The sequence below is a fragment of the Esox lucius genome, chromosome 16 (assembly GCF_011004845.1).
Source record: "Esox lucius isolate fEsoLuc1 chromosome 16, fEsoLuc1.pri, whole genome shotgun sequence".
NCBI classification, from domain to species: Eukaryota; Metazoa; Chordata; class Actinopteri; order Esociformes; family Esocidae; genus Esox; species Esox lucius.
The window spans coordinates 3,568,478-3,594,581 of NC_047584.1; the positions used below are offsets into that span (position 1 = coordinate 3,568,478).

The 26,104-nt window shown below is 40.5% G+C and overlaps 1 protein-coding gene across 7 annotated transcripts in view; it reads right to left on the reverse strand.

Annotated features, from left to right (window-relative positions):
- nalcn (sodium leak channel, non-selective) overlaps positions 1-23,429 on the reverse strand; it is a 279,305-nt gene extending 255,876 nt beyond the window's left edge. For 2 of the 7 annotated variants that reach the window (XM_020055017.3, XM_034286756.1), the window contains exons 1-5: positions 23,333-23,429; positions 9,794-9,902; positions 9,546-9,607; positions 1,778-1,918; positions 935-1,117 (exon numbers count right to left, since the gene is read on the reverse strand). In XM_020055017.3, coding sequence (XP_019910576.1) covers positions 935-1,117; positions 1,778-1,918; positions 9,546-9,587 — 366 coding nt within the window. In that variant the 5' untranslated portion in view covers positions 9,588-9,607; positions 9,794-9,902; positions 23,333-23,429. Of the gene's footprint in view, positions 1-934; positions 1,118-1,777; positions 1,922-9,376; positions 9,608-9,793; positions 9,903-11,915; positions 11,935-23,332 lie in introns of those variants that run through there. The other 5 variants (XM_020055016.3, XM_034286754.1, XM_034286755.1 and 2 more) reach the window with 4 other exon arrangements.
- Positions 23,430-26,104: the final 2,675 nt, after the last annotated feature.

Here is a 26,104-nt window from a genome sequence, read left to right on the forward strand (position 1 = left end):
TTAACTTTATAAGCCTGTGTTTCTTGATATAATGAATGCAAATTAAAATAATAGCTACGTGCCAAATGATCACATCCCGTCGTGCCAATCTTGCTCTCCAACTCAATAGTAATGGCTTCAATAATACTCTTAAGGTGTTTTTGATACAGAAATATGCCTAGTAAGATGTGGCAGCTAGCATTCAGACTTCGTTATTTTCTCTCTCAATAAATAATCTTTTGGACCTAAAATATGTACTCTGGATAACGCATTGACAGCTAATTTCTTTTTTTATTATTGTATTTCATATTTGCAGGTTTTACACTTTGATTGAAATGATATGCCAATGTATCATAATATTTCAACTCATCCATTTTTGTGTCTACAACTTTCAACAGATATGAGCATCTCTGCTAAATTAACTATAAAATATCCAAAACAGTTTGACATAACATTTTGCTGATTGGTTATTGTCGCAACATTTTGGCAAAAAACATTTCCAAATGACAGCTATATGCTTAATGTTGAATATATGACCAATGTTTGCAGGGCCATTGCAAATTTTTAGAATAGCTGGAAAGTTGCTTTGAAATTGCTTTGAGATTACATGTCTATAAGCTGCTTGGAAATTTGTAGAATTTCAAAATTTGTCTTAAACATTACCAATAAAATGTATGTATGCTGTGGTGTGATGCAGCAATGACTAATTCCACTACCCAGGCCATGTTCAAGCCAATTTTTAATCTAAAAAATCCTGAAAAGACTTCAAATCTTATGTGGTGCAATGATTCACAAAATGATCTTAAATTCCATTCAAAGTGATTAAACTAGACTAAACTTCCCATGTAGGTGCTAATTAGTGAGCAAATATGTATTTGAGATGCAATTGTAAAAGATTACATAAAACTTGATTTGAAATTACAAAAAAATATCACACATAGTTTGATTTGATTACCTTTATGATTCCTCTTATGTGCATCTTGGCAATCATCTCAGCGGTGTAGAGGAACATGAGCAGCGTATCCAGTGTGAAAGTCACGTACTGCAGGGGGGGGTAGTGCTCAAAAGTCTTCGGTGTGTTCATACACACACTGATGACGCTTATGATGGCACAGGCTCGCAGAAGAGAGTGCACCCACTGGGGAGGAAGAACATGAAAAAGCCGAAGGGTCAAGGGAAAAATGTCAGCCATTATCTTATGGGGTGCATAACCCTCCAGGCAAATTTTGCCATTCTGGTGGTTATCACAGTGCTAGCTCAACCAAGACGTTTTTCACCTGTACACACAACAATCTAAGAAGGCATTCCCCAGCCGACAAACACAGCTGAGCTTGCAGGCGCCTGAACTTCCACAAGGAGTCGTGAAAAGGAATCCCTGTACATCGCTGTCCAACCTGGGCGACATTGAGCTAAAAATGCGCCATCCTATGCTGGAGCCTCAGGCATTGTCTGTATGCAATGACAAGAATTGAAATATCTAACTGCATTGGCGCATCTCTTAAGACAGTCACATAGACCACTGCTCTACTTGGGGCACTTACAATGTGTTTTGATTGACACAAACCACAAACATTATCTCTAAACACGGCAATGAATCCAAAGTGTTCCTTTTCTACATTTGCAATTAATGCAAATATTGAGGTCAAGTTAGGGTTTGTGGCCATTGCCCAACTTAAAAAAGGCACTACATCTATGTATTTATGAATAATTTGTATGTATAAATGTACTTAGCAAATAAAGGAGATCCTGAATTGTGAAGTTTTCCCAGTCCCAGGACTGAAACATTGAACACACTCACTGGTTTGTTTATCCACAAGATATCGGTGCTGTCAGCGAGGGTTTCATCAGGCCCGAAGTCTGTCATGGCCTGGGCCTCAACCCTCGAGCTCTGTTTCCTCTTCAGCATGCTTGGGCTAGCTGTGCTATATAGGGAGTGGATCTGATACACATACACAGACACACAGGCACATACAAACACACAAATAAACACACACACAGAAAGTAAGTGACCAAGGCTAAGACATAGAGCTGCACGGTAATCTGGCTCCATCCAAGTCTGAACATCCTAAGAATTATTTCATAGTAAAAACCATCCATTTATGGAATTCTACAAATTCTAGTTTCGGTCATTTCAAATTATTACTATGGTTTTATCTTGTTTGGTGGCATCAAATATTCATTGTACGGAACTGTTTTATAGTGCCAACTTGACAGCCGATGAAATGTCCAATTTAAAATGGAATTTGTTGAACTGTTGTTCTCATCAAAGCAAATTAGAGAGATTATATTATGGGGCAATGGTTGCACAATTTCAAAAGTTACAATGGAATCCTTGGAGTAATTAAGTCTTGACAGTTGGCTGTCTGATTAATACAGTTAGGAAAGTCAAAATTGACTACATGCAAAGACAAAACCTGATGTAAATACCAGATCTGGGATAACTATTATTTTTATTATAAACCAGTTTTTATCCTGAATGCTGATTGGCTAAAAGCCCAAACCGTTTGCTTTGGTAACCAGTTTATAATAGCAATAAGGCACCTCTGGGGTGTGTGGTATATGACCAATATACAATAGCTAAGAGCTGTATCCAGGCAGTCCAGATCCAACAAGGTATATAGGTCATATACCACACTCCTTCATGCCTTATTGTTTAAAAATGCTTTGTGTAAAGTAAGGGGGGATGATTATACTTACTTTGAAGCAAACTACCTTAATTGTTTAATTATTTCAAATTACATGAATACAGATCTCAGAAATGTGATAAAATGGCAGCAGTCCCAGTCTGGCAGAGCATCACCAGAGAAAATATCTTGCAACACGTGGGTTCCATGAGTTGTATAATTCAGGCTGTTATTGCATGCAAAGGAAATGCAACAAAAAGAATAAACATAGGAGCTAATTTGTAAATTATATAAATCTTTCCCAAAACATTTGGTGTCCTGGAACATGTATTATATTTAAGGGTTTTGACAATGAACAACTAAATGCATGCATTCCCCTTCTTAGAATTCACATGCATCAACCAATGGTTGCATGCAATGTCATTAAATGTGTCATTGACTGACACTTTGTTGTGATACTATAGGTAGCTGATAGTTGTAACATTTACTGTCAAGAGAAAAGGTTTTAACAAACTTGAACATCTTCAATAAATAAATGCATTATTCTTTACCCCTTCACCAGTGGTAATAAAGTACACCCCTAGAATCATTAGCTGGTGTTGGCCACTATAGATTACATCTACTGGGAGGAACATTTACCCATTGTTCTAAACAGTACTGCTTCAACTGTGTCATATCTGAGGGTTTTTTGTATCCATGTTCGACATCAAGTCCCCCCACATTTCAATATGATTGAGATCTGGGCTTTGACTCTGCCATTCCATAAACCCCAATTATTTTTTAGCTCTGCTTGTCCGAATCATTCTCCTGATGCAAGATACATGTTTGGTTCAGAAATACCTTTTTGTCAGATGGCCTAACATTCTCTTCAAGAATTCTCTGGTATAATATGGACTTCAGTGTTGTTTCAATTATGGAAAATTGGCCAGGCCCTCAGGCAGCAAAGCAGCCCCAAACCTCCATGCTTTACAGTTGAGGTTCTTCTGTTCAAAGTCAGTGTTTAGTTTTCACCAAAAATTACATACATGGCATTGCAACCAAACACCTCACCTTACATGTCCCGGCACATTGTTTAAATAGTTTTGGTCTTTATTCAGGTGTTGTATGAAAAACATAAGTGTCTTCAATTATTTTTTAAGAGCAGACGCTTCTTCCTTCCTGACCTGTAGGCCAAGTTTATGCAGTCTCTTTCTGACAGCTGATTCATACACATCGACAATGATTGTTGCTGTACATCCATTGATGAGATCTCTGGGGTCCTTAAAGACTATTATAACAATCGTAGTCAGCTCACAGGCGTCCTTTTCAGAGAAGACGTGTCCAATGTAGATTGTCAGTAATCTGAACATTCTTTATTTGTATATAATCCGTCAGACAGTGGAATGATTTGCTTGGAAATTGGGCATAGGCATCATTAATCTCTTTCTTCTGAGAGCCTCGGAAAGGCCTTTTGGTGTGTTTCTGATGTGTAACCAAACCAGACCAGGGGGAATTTTAGCATTTAGTTATAATAATTCAACAATAGTTTTACATAATGATAGTACAATTTAACATACGACTTTATATGGATTCCAATCATTACAAATGACCAGACATGGTCTAATGACATTAAATATCATAGCCTGTTAAAGAACATTGCATAAAAAAACTTTTCTTTTACAGAAAATCACATTTTAATACATATTTTCCACATTAAATCACGTACGTTCAAGAAGGAGTAACCTTATTCCACCACTTGGCACTGTGTGTACTCATGGTCATGACTGTGCATAAATCTATGAACATTCTCAAACATTTACACTGATAAATCCCCCACTCGCGTAGAAATTCACACACACTATTTTTCCGCATTGATGTGTGTACACTCTTGATAAAAGAGCCCCCAGGTGTCTAATCTTAATGGAAAGCTGGAGACTCCAAAGATGCTCTCTAATGATTTTGCACATTATTCTGCACCTTAATCGAATTTTAGCCATTTCACGTGATGGTAAAGGTAGAGGTGTATTAACTTTTTCCAGATAAGGAAATAGCACTTCTGTTTATGTTAATGGCATTGGTGGTTTAAATTAAAATTAAAATTAAGGTTTCCATTATCAATGAATGTAGTCTAAAACTAGCTCAAACATGCGTGCCAAATATGTAAGTTTACAAGTATTAAGTAGTGTATGCTACAAGTGGGATAATAACTGTGCAGGTACAAATGACAATTCTAAACGGCATTCTAGATGTGCAATCGAAGCAAATTGAAGGAGTAAGGTAGCATGTGTAACCAGGATGCAGAGATAATGGCAAAGAGGTCCCCAAGGTATGCGCATGAAACAACTTTAAAAATGCAAGCACAATGGCAAAACTAAATGCAAGGTGCATGTGCAACTGAAATGTAGGTATAGCAGCAGTGAGGTCCCTGAGGTAGACACGTACCTGTAACAACTGAAAACTTCCATTATCATACTTTGGAAGGCTGTGTCAGAGTAGTACAAAGGGAGTAGTGCAACAAGGTCCCTGGGAGGCGGGGGGATATGATTAGTGATGGGTCACAGAGTTCACAGTGTTTTCTGGGTCACAGAGTCCAATAGGGTTACAGTAGATTGGAAGGAACCTGAGCATGCTGGTGTGGGAACAAAGAGACCTGTACCGCCTGCCTGATGGTAGGAGGGCAAACAGTATGTGACATGGATGTGAAGGGTCCCTGATGATCCTGCGCGCCCTGTGCAGACACCGTTTGCAGTGAAGGTATACAATGGCAGAAAGCTGGGCACCAGTGATGTGCTGGGAGGTATTCACCATGCGTTGCAGTGACTTCGGGTCAGCTACGGAGCAACCGCTTAACCACACTGTGGTGCAGTTACTCAGAAATCTCTCGTTTGTGCAGCGATATAAGTTCACAAGGATCTTGGATGGCAGGCAGGCTTCCTTCAGCCTCCTAAAAAAGTACAGGCACTGCTGGGCCTTTTTGAACAGAGCTGAGGTGTTAGGGGTCTGTTTAGCCAGATGTCGGCATATCATTTTCCGGTTAACTTAAGGCGATCACCCGCGTCACCCAAAAGCGCATCCCCATAGCAAGTGAATTGAAACAAACCTTCGTTCAGCCTCTTCTAACCTGAATGAAGCTTAAAATTCCATAGCCTCAAAAAAGCACCAAAACAGGTCTCCTCTTTTATTTTACTACTGTAACCTCATTTCACAACGAAACTGAAAAATAACAACTGGCATAGGAAGTAAACATCTGGTCTTATATGGTATTAATTGCGCTTAAACCTGCGTTACGTGGAAGTATATATAAAAAAAATCGCCTTTGCAGACTATTTCTAGTCTAGCTTTGAAGTCATTGAATGGCGCAAGCCATATATTATTAAAAAGAGAACATTCTCCTGATTAAAATGATGCCCCACTTGTACCTTGAAACTTAAATGAGTCACGTACATTATATTTCTTTTATTTCAGTACAACTGCATCACTCATCTTGTTGTGAGTTTAGGTGTTTACTAATGCGGATGAGTATTAGTAAGTAAATCGGAAACTGCAATACCGACTCACTACGCTGGTGCACAGAGTCTATTGATTCGAACTTAAGTCTTCCACATGAGAGGCACTGTTTGTAACATGTGACAACATTGAAGAAATGACACTTTGCTACAGTGTAAAGTAGTGAGTGTACAGCTTGTATAACAGTGTAAATTTGCTGTCCCCTCAAAATAACACAACACAGAGCCATTAATGTCAAAACCGCTGGCAACAAAAGAGAGTATACCCCTAAATGAAAATGTCCAAATTGGGCCCAAAGTGTCAATATTTAGTGTGGCCACCATTATTTTCCAACACTGCCTTAACCCTCTTGAGCATGGAGTTCACCAGAGCTTCACAAGTTGCCACTGGAGTACTCTTCCACTCCTCCATGACGACATCACGGAGCTGGTGGACGTCGTCATCACGAAGCTGGTGGATGTCGTCATCCACCTTCCGCTTGAGGATGCCCTACAGATGCTCAATAGGGTTTAGGTCTGGAGACATGCTTGGCCAGTCCATCACCTTTACCCTCAGCTTCTTTAGCAAGGCAGTGGTCGTCTTGGAGGTGTGTTTGAGGTCGTTATCATGTTGGAATACTGCCCTGCGGCCCAGTTTCCAAAGGGAGGGGATCATGCTCTGCTTCAGTATGTCACAGTACATGTTGGCATTCACAGTTCCCTCAATGATCTCTAGCTCGCCAGTGCCAGCAGCACTCATGCAGCCCCAGACCATGACACTCCCACCACCATGCTTGACTGTAGGAAAGACACTTGTCTTTGTACTCCTCACCTGGTTGCCGCCACACACGCTTGACACCATCTGAACCAAATAAGTTTATCTTGGTCTCATCAGACCACAGGACATGGTTCCAGTACTCCAGTAAGCAAATTGTTTGCGGGCTTTCTTGTGCATCATCTTTAGAAGAGGTTTCATTCTGGGACGACAGCCATGCAGACCAATTTGATGCAGTGTGCGGCATATGGTCTGATCACTGACAGGCTGACCCCCCCACCCCTTCAACCTCTGCAGCAAGGCTGGCAGCACTCCTACGTCTATTTCTTTGGTCGACCATGGCGAGGCCTGTTCCGAGTGGAACCTGGTCTATTAAACCGCTGTATGGTCTTGGCCACCATGCTGCAGCTCAGTTTTAGGGTCTCTGCAATTTTCTTATAGCCAATGCCATCTTTATGTAGAGCAACAATTCTTTTTTCAGATCCTCAGAGAGTTCTTTGCCATGAGGTGCCATGTAGAACTTCCAGTGACCAGTATGAGGGAGTGTGAGACCGATAACACCAAATTTAACACACCTGCTCCCCATTCACACCTGAGACCTTGTAACACTAACAAGTCACATGACACCGAGGAGGGAAAATGGCTAATTGGGCCCAATTTGGACATTTTCACTTAGGGGTGTACTCACTTTTGTTGCCAGCAGTTAAGACATTAATGGCTGTGTGTTGTGTTTTTTTGAGGGGACAGCAAATTTGCACTGTTATACAAGCTGTACACTCACTACTTTACATTGTAGCAAAGTGTCATTTCTTCAGATATAATCAAATATTTGCAAAAATGTGAGGGGTGCACTCACTTTTGTGAGATACTGTATAAAATCCAGACCCACCGCCACCTTCTCTCGGACCAATCGCATTTATAGTTGGACTGAGGTGAAGTGGAAAACTGTCCTGTGGTCTGACAAATCCAAATTAGAAAAAAGTTTTGGGAATCATGGACACCATGCCCTCCAGGCTAAAGAGATAAGGGACAGTCCAGCTTGTTATCAGCGCAGAGTTCAAAAGCCAGCATCTGTGGTGCTGGGTATGGGGGTGCATTAGTGACTTGCACATCTGTGAAGGCACCATTAATGCTGAACAATATATACAGGTTTTGGAGCAACATATGCTGCCATTCAGACAATGTCTTTTTCAGGAAAGGCCTTGCTTATATCAGCAAGACAATACCCAACCACATTCTGCATGTATTACAACAGCATGGCTCTGTAGTAAAAGAGTTTGGGAGAAAAACTGGCCTGTCTGCAGTCCAGATCATTCACCAATTGAAAACATTTGGCACGTTATGTAACGAAAAATACAACAAAGGAGACAGCGAAATGTTAAGCAGGTGAAATCCTATATCAAGCAAGAATGGGAATACATTTCACTTTCAAAACTACAGCAATTGGTCTCCTCAGTTCCCAAACTCTTTACAGAGTATTGCAAAAAGAAGAGGTGATGCAACACAGAGGTAAACATGCCACTCTCCCAACTTTTTTGAAACGTGTGGCTGCCATCATATTCAAAATGGGCATGTATTTAAAAAAAAAAAAAAAGAATATCTCAGTTTCAACAACGTTATGTTGTCTTTGTACTAAATATAGGGATAAATGATTTGCACATCATTGCATTCTGTTTTTATTTGCATTTTACGCGGCTTTTTAGGAAACATTATTGTATCAGCCATCTTTGATTTATTTACAGTTTTCAAAGAATTTGCATGTATTCAAATATCTTGAAATGTACTTCTGAATTTTCTGAGACCTGTATTATCAAAATGAAAATAAATAATTGGCTTAAGTAGATTTTCTGCATCTGACTATCGCAGAAACTTGACAAGTTGGAATTTACTCATTACAAATTAGGGCTGTCAAATGACTAAAACATTTAATTGAGTTAATCTCAGTAAGGGGTGTGATTAATCACGCTTAACCGCAAATTCTGAACTTGCTCAAACTGAGCTGTAAAACAATGTTTTTATATAAAATGCATAACAACAATACTGAGGTTTCGATTTTGTTCAAAAATAGCTGTCAAACTAAATTCATAAAACACACTTTCTATTTGATTGGCTTTGTTTTATTATCACTGTATTTTGCACTTTTATGTAATGTGATTAAGCATGATAAAAATAATAGAATGAGTGCACTTACAAAAAGTTAACACAAGTTAACTGATTAAATCTGACAGCCCTAATACCAACAAACACATTTCTGTCCAGGTCTGGTAAATACGCCAGTGAGTGAGTAAAGAATAGTGTTTGACTTCCTTCATTAAAACCAATTGAAGTCGGCAATATTTTCGGTATTGAAATACAAGTCTGCCCAGATTTGGAGTTCCTGTCCAGATTATATTCATACCACAAACAGACAACAGGGTAATGCTTCAAAATAAAACAACAACACTGTGCTGTTTAATGGCCATCATGATCCACAACAACGGCATGGAAACACAAAACGAGTGTATTCATGTTGGAACAGCAGCTTCAGTACTTACCGGGATGCAAAGATCATACTTGATCTTCACTATGTGTATAAGCATCAAAGGCTAGCAGGCAACCCAGTGCCTTACATGGGGGGATGGTAAGCAAGGGCCGGTTTGAATTGGAACAGAAGTACACATATAGGGGGAAATGACACCCTCAATGGAGACAAAGCACACATACCAAAGGGAAAAGTAAAGCTGAAATTGCTCCAGCACTGCACATAACATGCGATCAGGCATACCCTGTAAATAACACACAACAGTTAGTCAACTTCATGGCATATATGGTTTACAGTACCCACATCTACAGTACAATCAGAGATAGACAAGAAAAACGCCCACCAACACCTGATGGAGAGGCATATATGCAAACGACAGCGAGGTGTTGTGGGACAGGATGGGAGAGCTGGAAGAGCTCAGGTTACTCACTGTGAGTTGGCTCCTCATTGGTGCGTTCATTCCCAGGTCAGGGTGGGCGGAGAGACCAGCCAAAGAGACAGACAGGTGTGGACAGTTTATAAGTACCTTCAGGGATGACCTGTTGAAAAATAGAGTTGATGTTAATTTCAACTTGTTTAACCTCCATAACATTCCAGTCAATGATTTATGTCCAAATCTCAGCCTAGTTACGTTATTAAAACAATAGCAAGCCTGCCCTGACCACAAAGGCTGTCTGCTTTACGGTGAGACATACAGGAATCCAAGTTAAATCCTCTCTCAGCCTGGGGTGGTGCAGAGGTCTAACTGGAGCCTTTGGTGCAGAACTATACCAATGCTGCATGGGCTTGAATCCGGCCCACTGTTCTTTCAGCAAAAACTCTCCTCTGTCTTTCCCCACTGTCTCTATTAAATAAAGAATAAAAAGCCTTAAATAGGCTATATTGAGGGAAATGACAAATTAAAGGAAAACCCAACATAAAGTCTCAGTGAGGTGGTGGTACCCAGAACATCTTCAATGAGCCTTGGCATAGATTCCACAAGTCTCTGGAACTCCATTCTTCCAAAAGATATTCCCTAATTTGGTGTTGTTATGATGGTGGTGGAAAGCACTGTCTAACACTTAGATCCTTTCTTCTTGCCATCTTGGTCCAAAATTGACATGGACTGGGCTTGCGCACTACTTTTGTCACGTAAATTGCTTAGTAATTTAATCATTAAGTACATCTGTATGGAATCATGTGTATTCGTTATGTTCCTCAACTCATTTATTCAAGTTTTTCCTTTAATTTGTCACCTGGCTATATACAGCTCCGGAAAAAAGACCACTGCACCTTCTTTTATCTTTCCAAAAAAGTTGAGAAGGAAGGTTTTGACTGAGAAAGGGAAGGGTTAAAATTAAGAGACCACTGCAAATTGAATGCTTCTTTTCCTCACTCAAAACATTCCTTTTCAACTTTTTTGGAAAGGAAAGAAAAAGGTGCAGTGGTCTAAATTTTTTCCAGAGCTGTATCTTTTAGCATCACAACCTTCATTATTATATACAAATAGAACATGACTTTAAATGAAGTAGCTGTTTTGTGACTCAGCACATCACTTAGTACAATGAACCATGACATATGAACCATTACCACTGACAGAAAATCCCATCTTGTCTTATTCCAGTATTCATAAAGGCAAACAAACTTCTTCAATTGAACTTAGCTAAACATTTTTAAGGTTGACAGTCCCTGATTCAAAAATAGTCAAGACATTATACAGTATAATGCTTACAGTATAAGACAGTATGCACTACGTAATGCACTGTTTCGAGCAATCTACCTCACTTGGAGCAACAAAACAAAAAGAAAAACATCCTTTAAAGGCACCATGCAGTTAGAAGCAATTTTCTATGTAATTACTTCACTTAGCATACGTTGGTAGGTATTTGAGGAAGATTGAAAACAAAATTACATAGTATAACTGGTATAATGTGGGAGTGTAGATGCCAGAGACCACAATTAGGCTACTGTAACCTCCCATTACAGGAGAAGGGCATTGCTCTCAAGAGCAGGATGCAATCACCAAGCATATTAATTGTAGCTGTGAGTATATGTTAGCTCCAGCAAACTTTGTTCTACACTTGAGGAGTAGGGATGGGGATCAAGACCTGTTTCTATTAAGGACCCGATTCCAAGTCTCTCAAAACTCGAACATCAATAAGGTCTGAGCTTATCAATACTGCTATCGAGACTAGTGGGTCCTATAATGTAACGTTATGTCTCGAGAGACAAGAGTATTGTCATTTAAATCAAATCACTGGTGCACAAACACACATTCATTGTCTAATAAAGTTATTAAATTCAACTGAATTGCCTGCCAACCGCCTTTAAACCAAATGTAGAACTGAGTTGCCTCACGCCCTCATTCGCTTCATTTCTCATTTAGTTGCTTGCGAGAATGGCTGAACGAGCTAAACGGTCAAAGGCTTGGCTACATTTAAATAAAGACAAAGATATGGAGGAAACGAAATTTGGCATTTATGTTCAAAGTTACTTTCTTGCAAGGGGGGGAACACAACATCAACGACAAAGCAACTCAAAGTTGCGCATAAGTTAGAGGAAAAATGCAATACCTTCGACTGTCTTCGAGTCGCAATGCTGCCAATTCCGGCTGCCTTTGCGGGACAACCATCCTCCTCCACCCAAGGAATGCATGGAGAGCACACCCCAACTTCGAAGCAAGTCTCCATTGTTGACATTAATAAGCCAATTCAGGGCTATACAGTGCGACCATTTCACTCGTATATGCCCCTAAAAATAGATACAGTTCTGCTCAAAAGTTTGCACACACTTGGAGAATTGGTAATATATGTACCATATGTAAAGAAAACATGAGTGAGCAGGCAAAACACGTCTTTTATTTCTTATGGGATTCACATTCAACTGTATGTCATAACAGAACGGCACAATCATAAAACAAAAACAAAACAACTCCTGTTCAAAAGTCTGCATACCCTTAGTTCTTAATACTGTGTATTGCCTCCTTTAGCATCAATGACAGCATGCAGTCTTTTGTAATAGTTGTCTCTGAGGTCCCGAATTCTTGCAGGTGGTATAGCTGCCCATTCGTCTTGGCAAAATGTCTCCAGGTCATGCAAAGTCTTTCATGAACCCCACGTTTGAGATCTTCTCAGAGTGCCTTGATGATATTAAAAAAAACTATTAATGTCAGCAATATTTTTGGTATTGAAATAAAAGTCGGCCCAGATTTGGAGTTCCAGTTGACATTAATAAGCCAATTCAGGGCTCTACTGTGCGACCATTTCACTTGTATATGCCCCTAAAAATAGATACAGTTCTGCTCAAAAGTTTGCATACCCGTGGAGAATTGGTAATATACACTCACCTAAAGGATAATTAGGAACACCTGTTCAATTTCTCATTAATGCAATTATCTAATCAACCAATCACATGACAGTTGCTTCAATGCATTTAGGGGTGTGGTCCTGGTCAAGACAATCTCCTGAACTCCAAACTGAATGTCAGAATGGGAAAGAAAGGTGATTTAAGCAATTTTGAGCGTGGCATGGTTGTTAGTGCCAGACAGGCCGGTCTGAGTATTTGCTCAGTTACTGGGATTTTCACGCACAACCATTTCTAGGGTTTACAAAGAATGGTGTGAAAAGGGAAAAACATCCAGTATGTGGCAGTCCCGTGGGCGAAAATGCCTTGTTGATGCTAGAGGTCAGAGGAGAATGGGCTGACTGATTCAAGCTGATAGAAGAGCAACTTTGACTGAAATAACCACTCGTTACAACCGAGGTATGCAGCAAAGCATTTGTGAAGCCACAACACGCACAACCTTGAGGCGGATGGGCTACAACAGCAGAAGACCCCACTGGGTACCACTCATCTCCACTACAAATAGGAAAAAGAGGCTACAATTTGCACGAGCTCATCAGAATTGGACAGTTGAAGACTGGAAGAATGTTGCCTGGTCTGATGAGTCTCGATTTCTGTTGAGACATTCAGATGGTAGAGTCAGAATTTGACGTAAACAGAATGAGAACATGGTTCCATCATGCCTTGTTACCACTGTGCAGGCTGGTGGTGGTGTAATGGTGTGGGGGATGTTTTCTTGGCACACTTTAGGCCCCTTAGTGCCAATTGGGAATCGTTTAAATGCCACGGCCTACCTGAGCATTGTTTCTGACCATGTCCATCCCTTTATGACCACCATGTACCCATCCTCTGATGGCTACTTCCAGCAGGATAAAGCACCATGATACAAAGCTTGAATCATTTCAAATTGGTTTCTTGAACATGACAATGAGTTCACTGTACTGAAATGGCCCCCACAGTCACCAGATCTCAACCCAATAGAGCATCTTTGGGATGTGGTGGAATGGGAGCTTCGTGCCCTGGATGTGCAACCCACAAATCTCCATCAACTGCAAGATGCTATCCTATCAATATGGGCCAACATTTCTAAAGAATGCTTTCAGCACCTTGTTGAATCAATGCCATGTAGAATTAAGGCAGTTCTGAAGGCGAAAGGGGGTCAAACACAGTATTAGTATGGTGTTCCTAATAATCCTTTAGGTGAGTGTATATACCATTTGTAAAGAAATGTCTTTTATTTCTTATGGGATTCACATTCAACTGTAGGTCACAACAGAATGGCACAATGTAGGTCACAACAGAATGGCACAATCATAAAACAAAACAACTGACCCCTGTTTAAAGTTTGCATACCCTTAGTTCTTAATACTGTGTATTGCCTCCTTTAGCATCAATGACAGCATGCAGTCTTTTGTAATAGTTGTCTCTGAGGTTCCGAATTCTTGCAGGTGGTATAGCTGCCCATTCGTCTTGGCAAAATGTCTCCAGGTCATGCAGTCTTTGGTCGTCTTTCACGATCCCCACGTTTGAGATATCCTCAGAGTGCCTTGATGATATTAAGGTCAGGTGACCGTGATGGCCACTCCAGAACCACTGGAGGGTCAACTTGTGCTTATGCTTAGGGTCATTTTCATGCTGGAAAGTCCAAGAGCGTCCCATGCGCAGCTTTCATGCAGAAGAATGCAAATTGTCTGCCAGTATGTTCTAATGCTGCATTTATCTTGCCATCAATTTTCACAAGATTCCTCCGTGCCTTTAGAGCTCACACACCCCCAAATCATCAGTGAACTACCACCATGCTTCACAGTGGGGATGGCATTCTGTCTGGCAAATCAGGCTTCTGTCAGGCTTCTTTCTGTCAAATCAACTATGCAGCTCATTTTCGTTCAAGTATCGTCGTATTATGCTCCTTGAAACAACCACACTGTCTTTTTCCAGAGCAGCCTGTATATCTCCTGAGGTTACCTGTGGATTTTTCTTAGTATCCCAAACAATTCTTCTGACAGTTTTGGCAGAAATTTGTCTTGGTCTATCTGACCTTGGCTTGGTATCAAGAGATCCCTGAATTTTCCACTTCTTAATAAGTGATTGAACAGTACTGAGTGTCATTTGCAAGGCTTTGGATAACTTTTTATATCCTTTTCCTTCTTTATAAAGTTCCATTACCTTGTTACGCAGGTCTTTTGACAGTTATTTTCTGCTCTCCATGGCTCAATATCTAGCCTGCTCCGTGCATCCACGTGACAACTAACAAACTCATTGATTATTTATACACAGACAATAATTGCAATTTAAAAAGCCACAGTTCTGGGAAATTCACCTTTAATTGCCATTTTCAACTGTGTGTCAACAAGACCAAACATTTAAGGGTGTGTAAACTTTTGATCAGGGCCATTTGGGTGATTTCTGTTATCATTATGATATAAAAAGGAGCCAAACAACTATGTGATAATAAATGGTTTCATATAATCACTATATATCAAGAAAATACAGTTTCTGCCAGGGTATGCAAACTTATGTGCAACTGTATGTGCACGAACCAGAACAATTATTTATGAGCAGAGTGTATAAATAAAGACTAGCCTCCCCCGCCACGCTGCTAATCATTCAAAACATAGTCAGACTAGCCACCGGGAGCACCGCTCTGTGGGCCGCTTAAGCAGCTTGTTAAACAAAAACAGCGACATAGACAGAAGAAAATAGGGATAAGATAAAGTAGGTTTGGGTTTGGCTAGCTGGTCACTTAGCTATATCAGGTGCCTCTTGTTGAAACATGTTCAACTTTTTATTAAGTAGATGAGCTCATCAATGTCACTTTTCGTCAACTAACCAATCATAGCCAGGATGGGACAAGACATTAAAAAAGGTTGATGTGCTACAGCAAACTATCAAATGTTGACTCATTGTTACGCATGAAAGGTTATGTTTACTGGTAACTTAGTACTTAGCATTAACAAATTAGAGACTAAGATGGACGTTGCTGCAAAAAGGCTGGACATCCTCAAACTTGGATGCTTTGCCCACACCCTCAATTTGGCAGCGCAAATAATCTACAGCATTTCCACAGTGACATGGTGGGCAGCAAAATTAGGTGGTTATCATGTGGATGAAGAAATCTACAATGGCCAAGACTGTGCTGAAAGCGAAGCAGCTCCTCCTTAAACCTCCGCAGCACACCATGCTACTGGATGTCAAAACCAGGTGGAACTCTCTCTTCCTGATGGTTAAGAGATTCCACAAACAGTATCCGGCTCTCCAAGCTGCAGTGTTGGATCCACGGCTAAAAAAGCCGATGGAGAGGGACAAACTGGATAGGATCACAGATAAGGACTTGACCATAGCAGAGGAGTTCATCAAGGTCATGAAGTTCCTTTACACTTCTACACACCTGCGGTCAGATCCTTCCGATACTCGAGAAACTGAAGGATCACTTCACAGTTCAGGAAGGAAACTCTTTGTTTGTATATGGCATTAAACAAAAGGTTTGGACTGATCTCTCTGGATGTTACAAGGAGGACAACATCAAGGAGTTCCTGGAAGAGGTGACTGCGATGGACCCCAGGTTCAAAGTGAAGAATGACAGAGACTCCACCTGGGATCGTTTGCAGGAGGCAGCTATAGCAGCCAATGCTACAGAAGCAGAAGAAGTCCCACTCCCAGACCTCGAAGGAGGACAGGGACACAACCCAAGAGGAGGCTGAGTATGATGATGATGACACACTGATCTCAGTGGAAGAAAAAGAGAATCCTCCAGTTGCAGTCACTGCAGTCACTCCACTACAGCCTAAGACCAATTCAGAGGAGTTGATTGCTGAGGAGAGAGCCACGGACCATTCAGCCAAACAACTTGACCAGCACTTGATGGACCAGCAGTCCATCAAGAGATCAAGCTCTATAGACGCCTGCCTCCAATGCCTATGGCAATAGACCTTGTCCTCTGGTGGTGGGGAAAGAGAGACACCCTGCCCCTGCTAGCTGACCTCTTTCACAGCTACCTTTTGCTCAAGCCTCCTCCACCCTTCAGAGAGGGTGTTTTCCACTGTTGGGGACACCATCAGCCAGGAGTGATCCAGGATCATGCCTGACAAGGCAGACCTGCAAATTTTTCTGCAAAAGAAAACACTGTAAAAAGAGCTGTAGATTATTTTTTATGTGTAAAGCATTATATTTATTTTATTTAGGTATATTTTTGTTGTTGTTGGACATTTTGCTGCTAATATCAATCAATCAATCAATCAAATGTATTTATAAAGCCCTTTTTACAACAGCAGTTGTCACAAAGTGCTTTACAGAGACACCCGGCCTTAAAACCCAAGGAGGAAACAACATTAGTGTTGAATTTCAGTGGCTAGGAAAAACTCCCTAAGAAGGTCGAATTTTAGGAAGAAACCTAGAGAGGACCCAGGCTCAGAGGGGTGACCAGTCCTCTTCTGGCTGTGCCAGGTGAGATATTAAGAGTCCAATTGGAATAATAAATACATTTCTTTGGGCTAAATCCGGAGTCTATTTGATTTTAGATTAGGTCAGAAGTATGACCAGGTGGACAAGGACTGGGACAGCAACGGGCCCCCCAAACCAGGTAATCCAAACCAGGACCTCATCTCCTCCTAAAATGTAAAACTGGAGGAGACTGAGAAAAGTTAGTAGTGCATTCCTCATATCCCCCAGCACAATAATATAGCAGCGTAACACCTTGGAACTGAGACAGGGGGTCCGGTGACACTGTGGCCCTACCCGGGGGAGACCCCGGACAGGGCCCAACAGGCAGGAAATCAATGCACCCACATTGCCAGGCATCAACCAAAGGGACACCCACCAACCGCAACCCCCCTGAATGAGGGCAGAGTATTGCTAGCAGCGTACAGCCCAATTGCACAAGTGCGCAACAGAGAGTCAACAACAAGCCAGTGACTCTTCCCCTGAAAGGCATTGGAGGGAGGGCATCCCAGTGGTGACAAGAGCCCACCTGGCAAGACAGCAAGGGTGGACAGTATCAAGCCTACTGGTCACCTTCACGCCCCCGGGCCAGGCTAATTATAAACCGTGCTGTAGAGATTAGTTTTTAGTAGACACTTGAAAGTTTGCACTGTATTTGCATTTCTAACCTTAATTGGCAGATCATTCCACAGGAGTGGAGCTCTATGAGAAAAGGCCCTGCCGCCAGCTGTTTGTTTTATATTAATTATATTAATATATTATTTTACTGTTCTCATAGTTATACGTTTTGTTGAAATCAGAAATCAAACATTCACAGACAAAGTTTTTGCTATAAAAGCAATAGAATTTGTCGTCTCGTCTTTGCACCAAATAATAGAAAAGTATCGATAGTGGTATCTATAAAGACTTGGATCATTAAGCAGTCTTGAAAATGGTATCAATATCAATAAATATTAATGACCCCCAGAGCAATCAATTAAAATATTGTTGCTATTGTCTGGGAGTGATTTGAGGTGGAGAAAATTTAAAGGTATCAATTATAGGCAGAGATATTTGTCACCTTTGTAGCACAGTTGGTAGAGCATTGTGTTTTTTTTAGAGTATTGGGATCAATCACCGAGACCCATTTGTAAAAGGACTTGGATTAAACCACAGCAAATTGTCAAATATAATATTACTATTGCATACCAATTTACCGACTGGTGATGTCAACAGTCAAAACTACAGCTCCGGAAAAAATTAAGAGACCACTGCACCTTTTTATTTCCTTTCCAAAAAAGTCAAAAAGGAAGGTTTTGAGTGAGGAACAGAAGGGTTAAAATTAAGAGACCGCTGCAAATTGAGACCACAGTTCAAGTTTGTATATCCCACTGTTGAAATGCATTATTAACATTGTTGCAAGATTATTCTAACCTCAGTGTGTATAAAACATAAGAAAATCATATTTTGTCTGAAGTGAACCTTTAACTTGTGGTCAAGAAAAAAATTGCCGTCTGTAGTGTCACTAATATTAAAGCAGCATAGCACCCAGCATCCCACTGCTAGCTTCCTTCTGAAGCTAAGGAGGGTTCGTCCTGTATTGGAGACCAGATGTTGCTGGAAATGGTGCGGGTTAGCCAGTAAGTATCACTTCCCGCTGGTCAAATTTCAAATCCTAATGCCCCAGGGCAATAGAGGAGACACTGCCCTGTGTAGGGAGCTGTCCTTCAGTTTGGATGTTAAACAGGGATCTAGACCGGTCTAGACTCTCAGTGGTCACAGCAGATCTCATGACATTTACTGTAAGAGTAGAGATGTTAACCATGGTGCCATTATAAAAACTGTCCAATCTGCCCCCTAATATCATGGCAACCTTAATCTCCAGCTTCCAATTGGTTCATATATTTCATCACAAACAAAAAAACCTGCTATGAATGTATTCAATCAATAATGTATGTTAGGTGCTCTGAATAACAGCATTTGGATTATCAGCAAAAAAACTTGAACAAAGTGTGTACTATGTTGTTCATTTGGGCATAATCTAAGCACAATAACTATCATGTCTTAGTTAGCCATGATTGTCCAAATTTGAATATAAATGGTTTTGATGACATGAAGCACACACGATGAGCACAGTAAATTACAAAGTACACTTTCAGGGACAGCACAACTTTTCAAACTAGTGGCCCAAAATAACGGAATGCATCTTAAATTTAGGCTTTGTTTAACACATAACATTGTTTGTCAATTTTGTGGCATGTCCAGCATATGATACGTTAAATGTGAATTGTATATCTTAAAACCAACTGAAAAGAATCGTAATAAATGAGTCACGTATGTGACACAAGAGTGTGTTAGCCCGTTGAGCTAAAACACAAACTAAAATGAGCTAAAACCCTTCAAACTCAAATGAGCTACAATAAAATCTAATTGCGGTGGGCCGGATTTTAACACGTTCTCACTGGTGCGTTTCAGAAGCAGCGGCTTAAAACAGTTTAAAAACACCCCAGGCCAATAAAGTGCAAGGCGATAAATCTTATATAATCTATTATACGAACTGAATACACAGGTCAACCCACCTTAACCAATTAGAACTTAGAGACAAGGCAGACCTGCAAATTTTTCTGCAAAAGAAAACACTGTAAAAAGAGCTGTAGATTATTTTTTATGTGTAAAGCATTATATTTATTTTATTTAGGTATATTTTTGTTGTTGTTGGACATTTTGCTGCTAATATCAATCAATCAATCAATCAAATGTATTTATAAAGCCCTTTTTACAACAGCAGTTGTCACAAAGTGCTTTACAGAGACACCCGGCCTTAAAACCCAAGGAGGAAACAACATTAGTGTTGAATTTCAGTGGCTAGGAAAAACTCCCTAAGAAGGTCGAATTTTAGGAAGAAACCTAGAGAGGACCCAGGCTCAGAGGGGTGACCAGTCCTCTTCTGGCTGTGCCAGGTGAGATATTAAGAGTCCAATTGGAATAATAAATACATTTCTTTGGGCTAAATCCGGAGTCTATTTGATTTTAGATTAGGTCAGAAGTATGACCAGGTGGACAAGGACTGGGACAGCAACGGGCCCCCCAAACCAGGTAATCCAAACCAGGACCTCATCTCCTCCTAAAATGTAAAACTGGAGGAGACTGAGAAAAGTTAGTAGTGCATTCCTCATATCCCCCAGCACAATAATATAGCAGCGTAACACCTTGGAACTGAGACAGGGGGTCCGGTGACACTGTGGCCCTACCCGGGGGAGACCCCGGACAGGGCCCAACAGGCAGGAAATCAATGCACCCACATTGCCAGGCATCAACCAAAGGGACACCCACCAACCGCAACCCCCCTGAATGAGGGCAGAGTATTGCTAGCAGCGTACAGCCCAATTGCACAAGTGCGCAACAGAGAGTCAACAACAAGCCAGTGACTCTTCCCCCGAAAGGCATTGGAGGGAGGGCATCCCAGTGGTGACAAGAGCCCACCTGGCAAGACAGCAAGGGTGGACAGTATCAAGCCTACTGGTCACCTTCACGCCCCCGGGCCAGGCTAATTATAAACCGTGCTGTAGAGATTAGTTTTTAGTAGACACTTGAAAGTTTGCACTGTATTTGCATTTCTAACCTTAATTGGCAGATCATTCCACAGGAGTGGAGCTCTATGAGAAAAGGCCCTGCCGCCAGCTGTTTGTTTTATATTAATTATATTAATATATTATTTTACTGTTCTCATAGTTATACGTTTTGTTGAAATCAGAAATCAAACATTCACAGACAAAGTTTTTGCTATAAAAGCAATAGAATTTGTCGTCTCGTCTTTGCACCAAATAATAGAAAAGTATCGATAGTGGTATCTATAAAGACTTGGATCATTAAGCAGTCTTGAAAATGGTATCAATATCAATAAATATTAATGACCCCCAGAGCAATCAATTAAAATATTGTTGCTATTGTCTGGGAGTGATTTGAGGTGGAGAAAATTTAAAGGTATCAATTATAGGCAGAGATATTTGTCACCTTTGTAGCACAGTTGGTAGAGCATTGTGTTTTTTTTAGAGTATTGGGATCAATCACCGAGACCCATTTGTAAAAGGACTTGGATTAAACCACAGCAAATTGTCAAATATAATATTACTATTGCATACCAATTTACCGACTGGTGATGTCAACAGTCAAAACTACAGCTCCGGAAAAAATTAAGAGACCACTGCACCTTTTTATTTCCTTTCCAAAAAAGTCAAAAAGGAAGGTTTTGAGTGAGGAACAGAAGGGTTAAAATTAAGAGACCGCTGCAAATTGAGACCACAGTTCAAGTTTGTATATCCCACTGTTGAAATGCATTATTAACATTGTTGCAAGATTATTCTAACCTCAGTGTGTATAAAACATAAGAAAATCATATTTTGTCTGAAGTGAACCTTTAACTTGTGGTCAAGAAAAAAATTGCCGTCTGTAGTGTCACTAATATTAAAGCAGCATAGCACCCAGCATCCCACTGCTAGCTTCCTTCTGAAGCTAAGGAGGGTTCGTCCTGTATTGGAGACCAGATGTTGCTGGAAATGGTGCGGGTTAGCCAGTAAGTATCACTTCCCGCTGGTCAAATTTCAAATCCTAATGCCCCAGGGCAATAGAGGAGACACTGCCCTGTGTAGGGAGCTGTCCTTCAGTTTGGATGTTAAACAGGGATCTAGACCGGTCTAGACTCTCAGTGGTCACAGCAGATCTCATGACATTTACTGTAAGAGTAGAGATGTTAACCATGGTGCCATTATAAAAACTGTCCAATCTGCCCCCTAATATCATGGCAACCTTAATCTCCAGCTTCCAATTGGTTCATATATTTCATCACAAACAAAAAAACCTGCTATGAATGTATTCAATCAATAATGTATGTTAGGTGCTCTGAATAACAGCATTTGGATTATCAGCAAAAAAACTTGAACAAAGTGTGTACTATGTTGTTCATTTGGGCATAATCTAAGCACAATAACTATCATGTCTTAGTTAGCCATGATTGTCCAAATTTGAATATAAATGGTTTTGATGACATGAAGCACACACGATGAGCACAGTAAATTACAAAGTACACTTTCAGGGACAGCACAACTTTTCAAACTAGTGGCCCAAAATAACGGAATGCATCTTAAATTTAGGCTTTGTTTAACACATAACATTGTTTGTCAATTTTGTGGCATGTCCAGCATATGATACGTTAAATGTGAATTGTATATCTTAAAACCAACTGAAAAGAATCGTAATAAATGAGTCACGTATGTGACACAAGAGTGTGTTAGCCCGTTGAGCTAAAACACAAACTAAAATGAGCTAAAACCCTTCAAACTCAAATGAGCTACAATAAAATCTAATTGCGGTGGGCCGGATTTTAACACGTTCTCACTGGTGCGTTTCAGAAGCAGCGGCTTAAAACAGTTTAAAAACACCCCAGGCCAATAAAGTGCAAGGCGATAAATCTTATATAATCTATTATACGAACTGAATACACAGGTCAACCCACCTTAACCAATTAGAACTTAGAGACGAACAAAAAACAATTCAAACATCCACTGCAAGTATATATTTTCAGAAGGCAATGGGGAATCGTGCACACCACGATAACAATAGCAGACCAGTGGCCTACAAGAGGCCATAATGTCTATAATGTCTATAACTGCAAAAAACGTCAGTCTCCAACATGCTTATCAATTCCAGACACCAGAACACTTATAATAAATTATAACATTGCAACAATAACAATGCCCTCAACCATTTATCCCATATGCAAATGTAATGTCACGTGTGCTGCATAGATCCAAATTTAGCAGATTTATAATCTATTACCGAGATTATGAAAGCGATTTACCATTTGGTAATACATGTCTATGACATATGCTGCTTCACCAAGGCTACTATGGAAATTATGAACTATGAATCAAGCACATCAATATAAAAAAGGAAAGGAAAGGAAATATTAAGATGTATTGTATCCGCTATTTAATATCCAAATGTTGTAATGTCTTTCCCACAAGGAATAAGAATGACCAGTCAACAAAAATGCAGGATTAGAATGACGGCCTGGCATAACCTGTGAGAACCGTTTTACTTCCTGGAGATGATAGCTAGCTAACCAAACACAAATTCAACGCAGGCTTCGGGCACAAACACACCATCCACGTTTTCTCATTCGATAGCTTCCATGTACAAAAGCATCAAACCAGATATATGTTGAATCACTTACACGATAACTATCAGTATTCCAGGTTATCGGTGGTCGTGTGTCGTACAGTCCATGAAATCTGCTGTTTTCCGGTAGATGATGGAGGGTGCAGGCGTGCGCGCGCAGAGCTGCAATCGCATCAGCAGCGGCGCTCGTGCAAAAAGAACAGCCCTAGCAACCGTAGTTAGGCAGCTGTGAGATCTGAAGATGAATCATGAAAGATGGAAGTAGGCACAGCCAGACCACCTATGCCAGACATGTAATTAGAAAATAAATTGTCAAATTACTCTATTGAAATTATTCCACGTCTAAGGTATACCTTGGATTTTGCCTGACAATAGCTTACATAAGTTGGTTGGCAATGCATGTTTAGCCTAAATCCGTATTGTACTAGCAAAATCAATAAACCCAAAAAATCCATATGCAAAATGACATTCAAAAAATCTATACAAGTTAATTAAATTGATTAATACATTGACAAAATATATGGGTGATTATTGCAAGATGGACCTGGTCAATGAGACCTTAAAACACATCCCAATTAGCATAAAAATGAACACAAAGCATTTGAATTTGTAAGGAATACTGCTCTGCAAATTCAGGGTGATTAGTTTGACCATGGATGTGTATATGAGGCCTTACCCTAATGGCATTGGAACTGAAGGGGAGAGGTTGAGTTAAGATAATTTCTTCAAAAATAAATGTTGGCTGTAACACATTCAATAGGCCTAAAGTGAAAATGTTAAGCTGTCATCAAAGTTTAATAAAAAGAAAGATAAAAAGCCTATATTACTTATCATCCATAATTGACTAATAAGTGAGACTGGGGAACAAAGTTACACTTTTAGGCCCATTGGTTATTATAAAAACTGAGTTTGAGATAAATCATGTATTTGACTAATAAGTGAGACTGGGGAACAAAGTTACTCTTTTAGGCCCATTGGTTATTATAAAAACTGAGTTTGAGATAAATCATGTATTTCTTTAATCATGCTACATATCTCAGCTACCATTACAGACTGTAAATAAATTGCAGGACATACAAGTTTATAATTCAACTGCAAATAGCCATAGGACTTTTTTTTTATTAGCCCCATAGTAAAGCTTTGCAATGTTAAATGTAACTATCTTTAATGGTAAAAATGTTTAATCTGTTTTCAAATAGATTTTTGGATTAGTGCACGAAAAGGGCCCAGCTACAGATTTTTCATGTTGCTTATGGGATTCAAACCAGCAACTATTTGGCTACTGGTCCAAATCAACAGGCTATCTGCAGCCCTTAATGATATAATACATTCATTTCATATTGCGCTATTCATTACAAACAAAAACAAATTTAAGGTTATGGCAGAGGCAGGTCTAGACATTTTAATGATTTTCCAGAGCTGGCAGGGTGTTGAGGCAGTTCAGAAAGGCAGTACAGCAGTTGTACAGGGAGGGAGAGGCTTCAATAACTTCCCTTTCAGTTGGTCACTTCAGTACATGTATGGGATACACGCTCTAACCATGTAAACAACCTGAATACATGTAATCACAACTTTTTAAGGCCAGCTTGGGCTGGAGCCAGACTAGATACCACATACAGGTGTTATAATTATGGCTCGCCATACATTGATCCTTATAATTTCCTAATTTTTCTACTTAAAAAAAAGAAAATAGACTCTCCTTCCTTGGCAAACCACTCCCTCTGGGTGTTACAACATCCTAGGGTCTGTTCCAAGGGTCGACAACACTTTTAATTCCTTGTTTCACAGCTACCAGTCTAGCGCATAATGTCGCTAAGCCATGAGTAGGTGAACTTGAAGCTACATAGCTCTATGGAACCGCTTGTCTGTGCCAGTAAAGTGGATCATAAACTTTTGATTTATTTTACTTTTAGCCCAGTTTTTCTCCCCAATTTTATGACATCCATTTTGTGATTACGCCCCAACATTAATGAGCCAGGCTTGATCGTGACCCTGTGACTGTGCGAGTGTAACGAGTGTGTAAAAGTGAGATAAAAAGGGAAAGAAAAAAGAACTGACAATAAATATCAATTATTTTTATTCTTTAAAGTTTTGAACAAAATGCACCAACACGAACACGACAGAAAAATAATAATCCGTGAGGTGCAGTGGGTGAACAACAGAATATTCACACAACGAAACAGTGATAGGAAACAGGTTGCATCCTCAGGATGTGCTGCTGCCATCACTCTCCTCCCGGTGGATAATACACCGGTGAGGTGGAGCTGGGGGGGCCATGCTGTGAAGCGAAGCTCCTGAAGCAGCCACCCGCCGGCGACCTGGAAAACTCCCAGGGCGAGGAGCACGCCGGTCCAGATGGCGAGCATGCAATTCCGCTGTCAGGGAGGAGTCGCAGAAGTCCACCACCCAGCCTCAGCTACGCACCTCAGGGCCGTAACCTGTCCAGTCCACCAGGTACTGGACCCAGCCCAGCCAGGATTGAGTTAACTCGATACTCCGGACCCCCATCCACCCCTACCGGGGGTGAAGGCGCCCCTGCAGGACTGGATCTCCCCAGCAGAACAGGAACCACCGACCGGAGGAGAGTGACATGGAAAGTGGGAAAGATGTTGATGTATGGTGGAGTGAGCTGGAGCGTTTATGAGACGTTGTTTACCTTCCGGAAAACATTAAATAAACCAACATAGGGGTTACGGCAAGCTTACGGCAGGGCACATGGAGGTACTTGTCTCCTGGGCGGTACTTCGGGGCGTCGAGCCACTGGCTGTTCACATGTAACTTTTGACATCATACTGCCTGGTCAACTTTGTCTGATTTCCTGAACCAC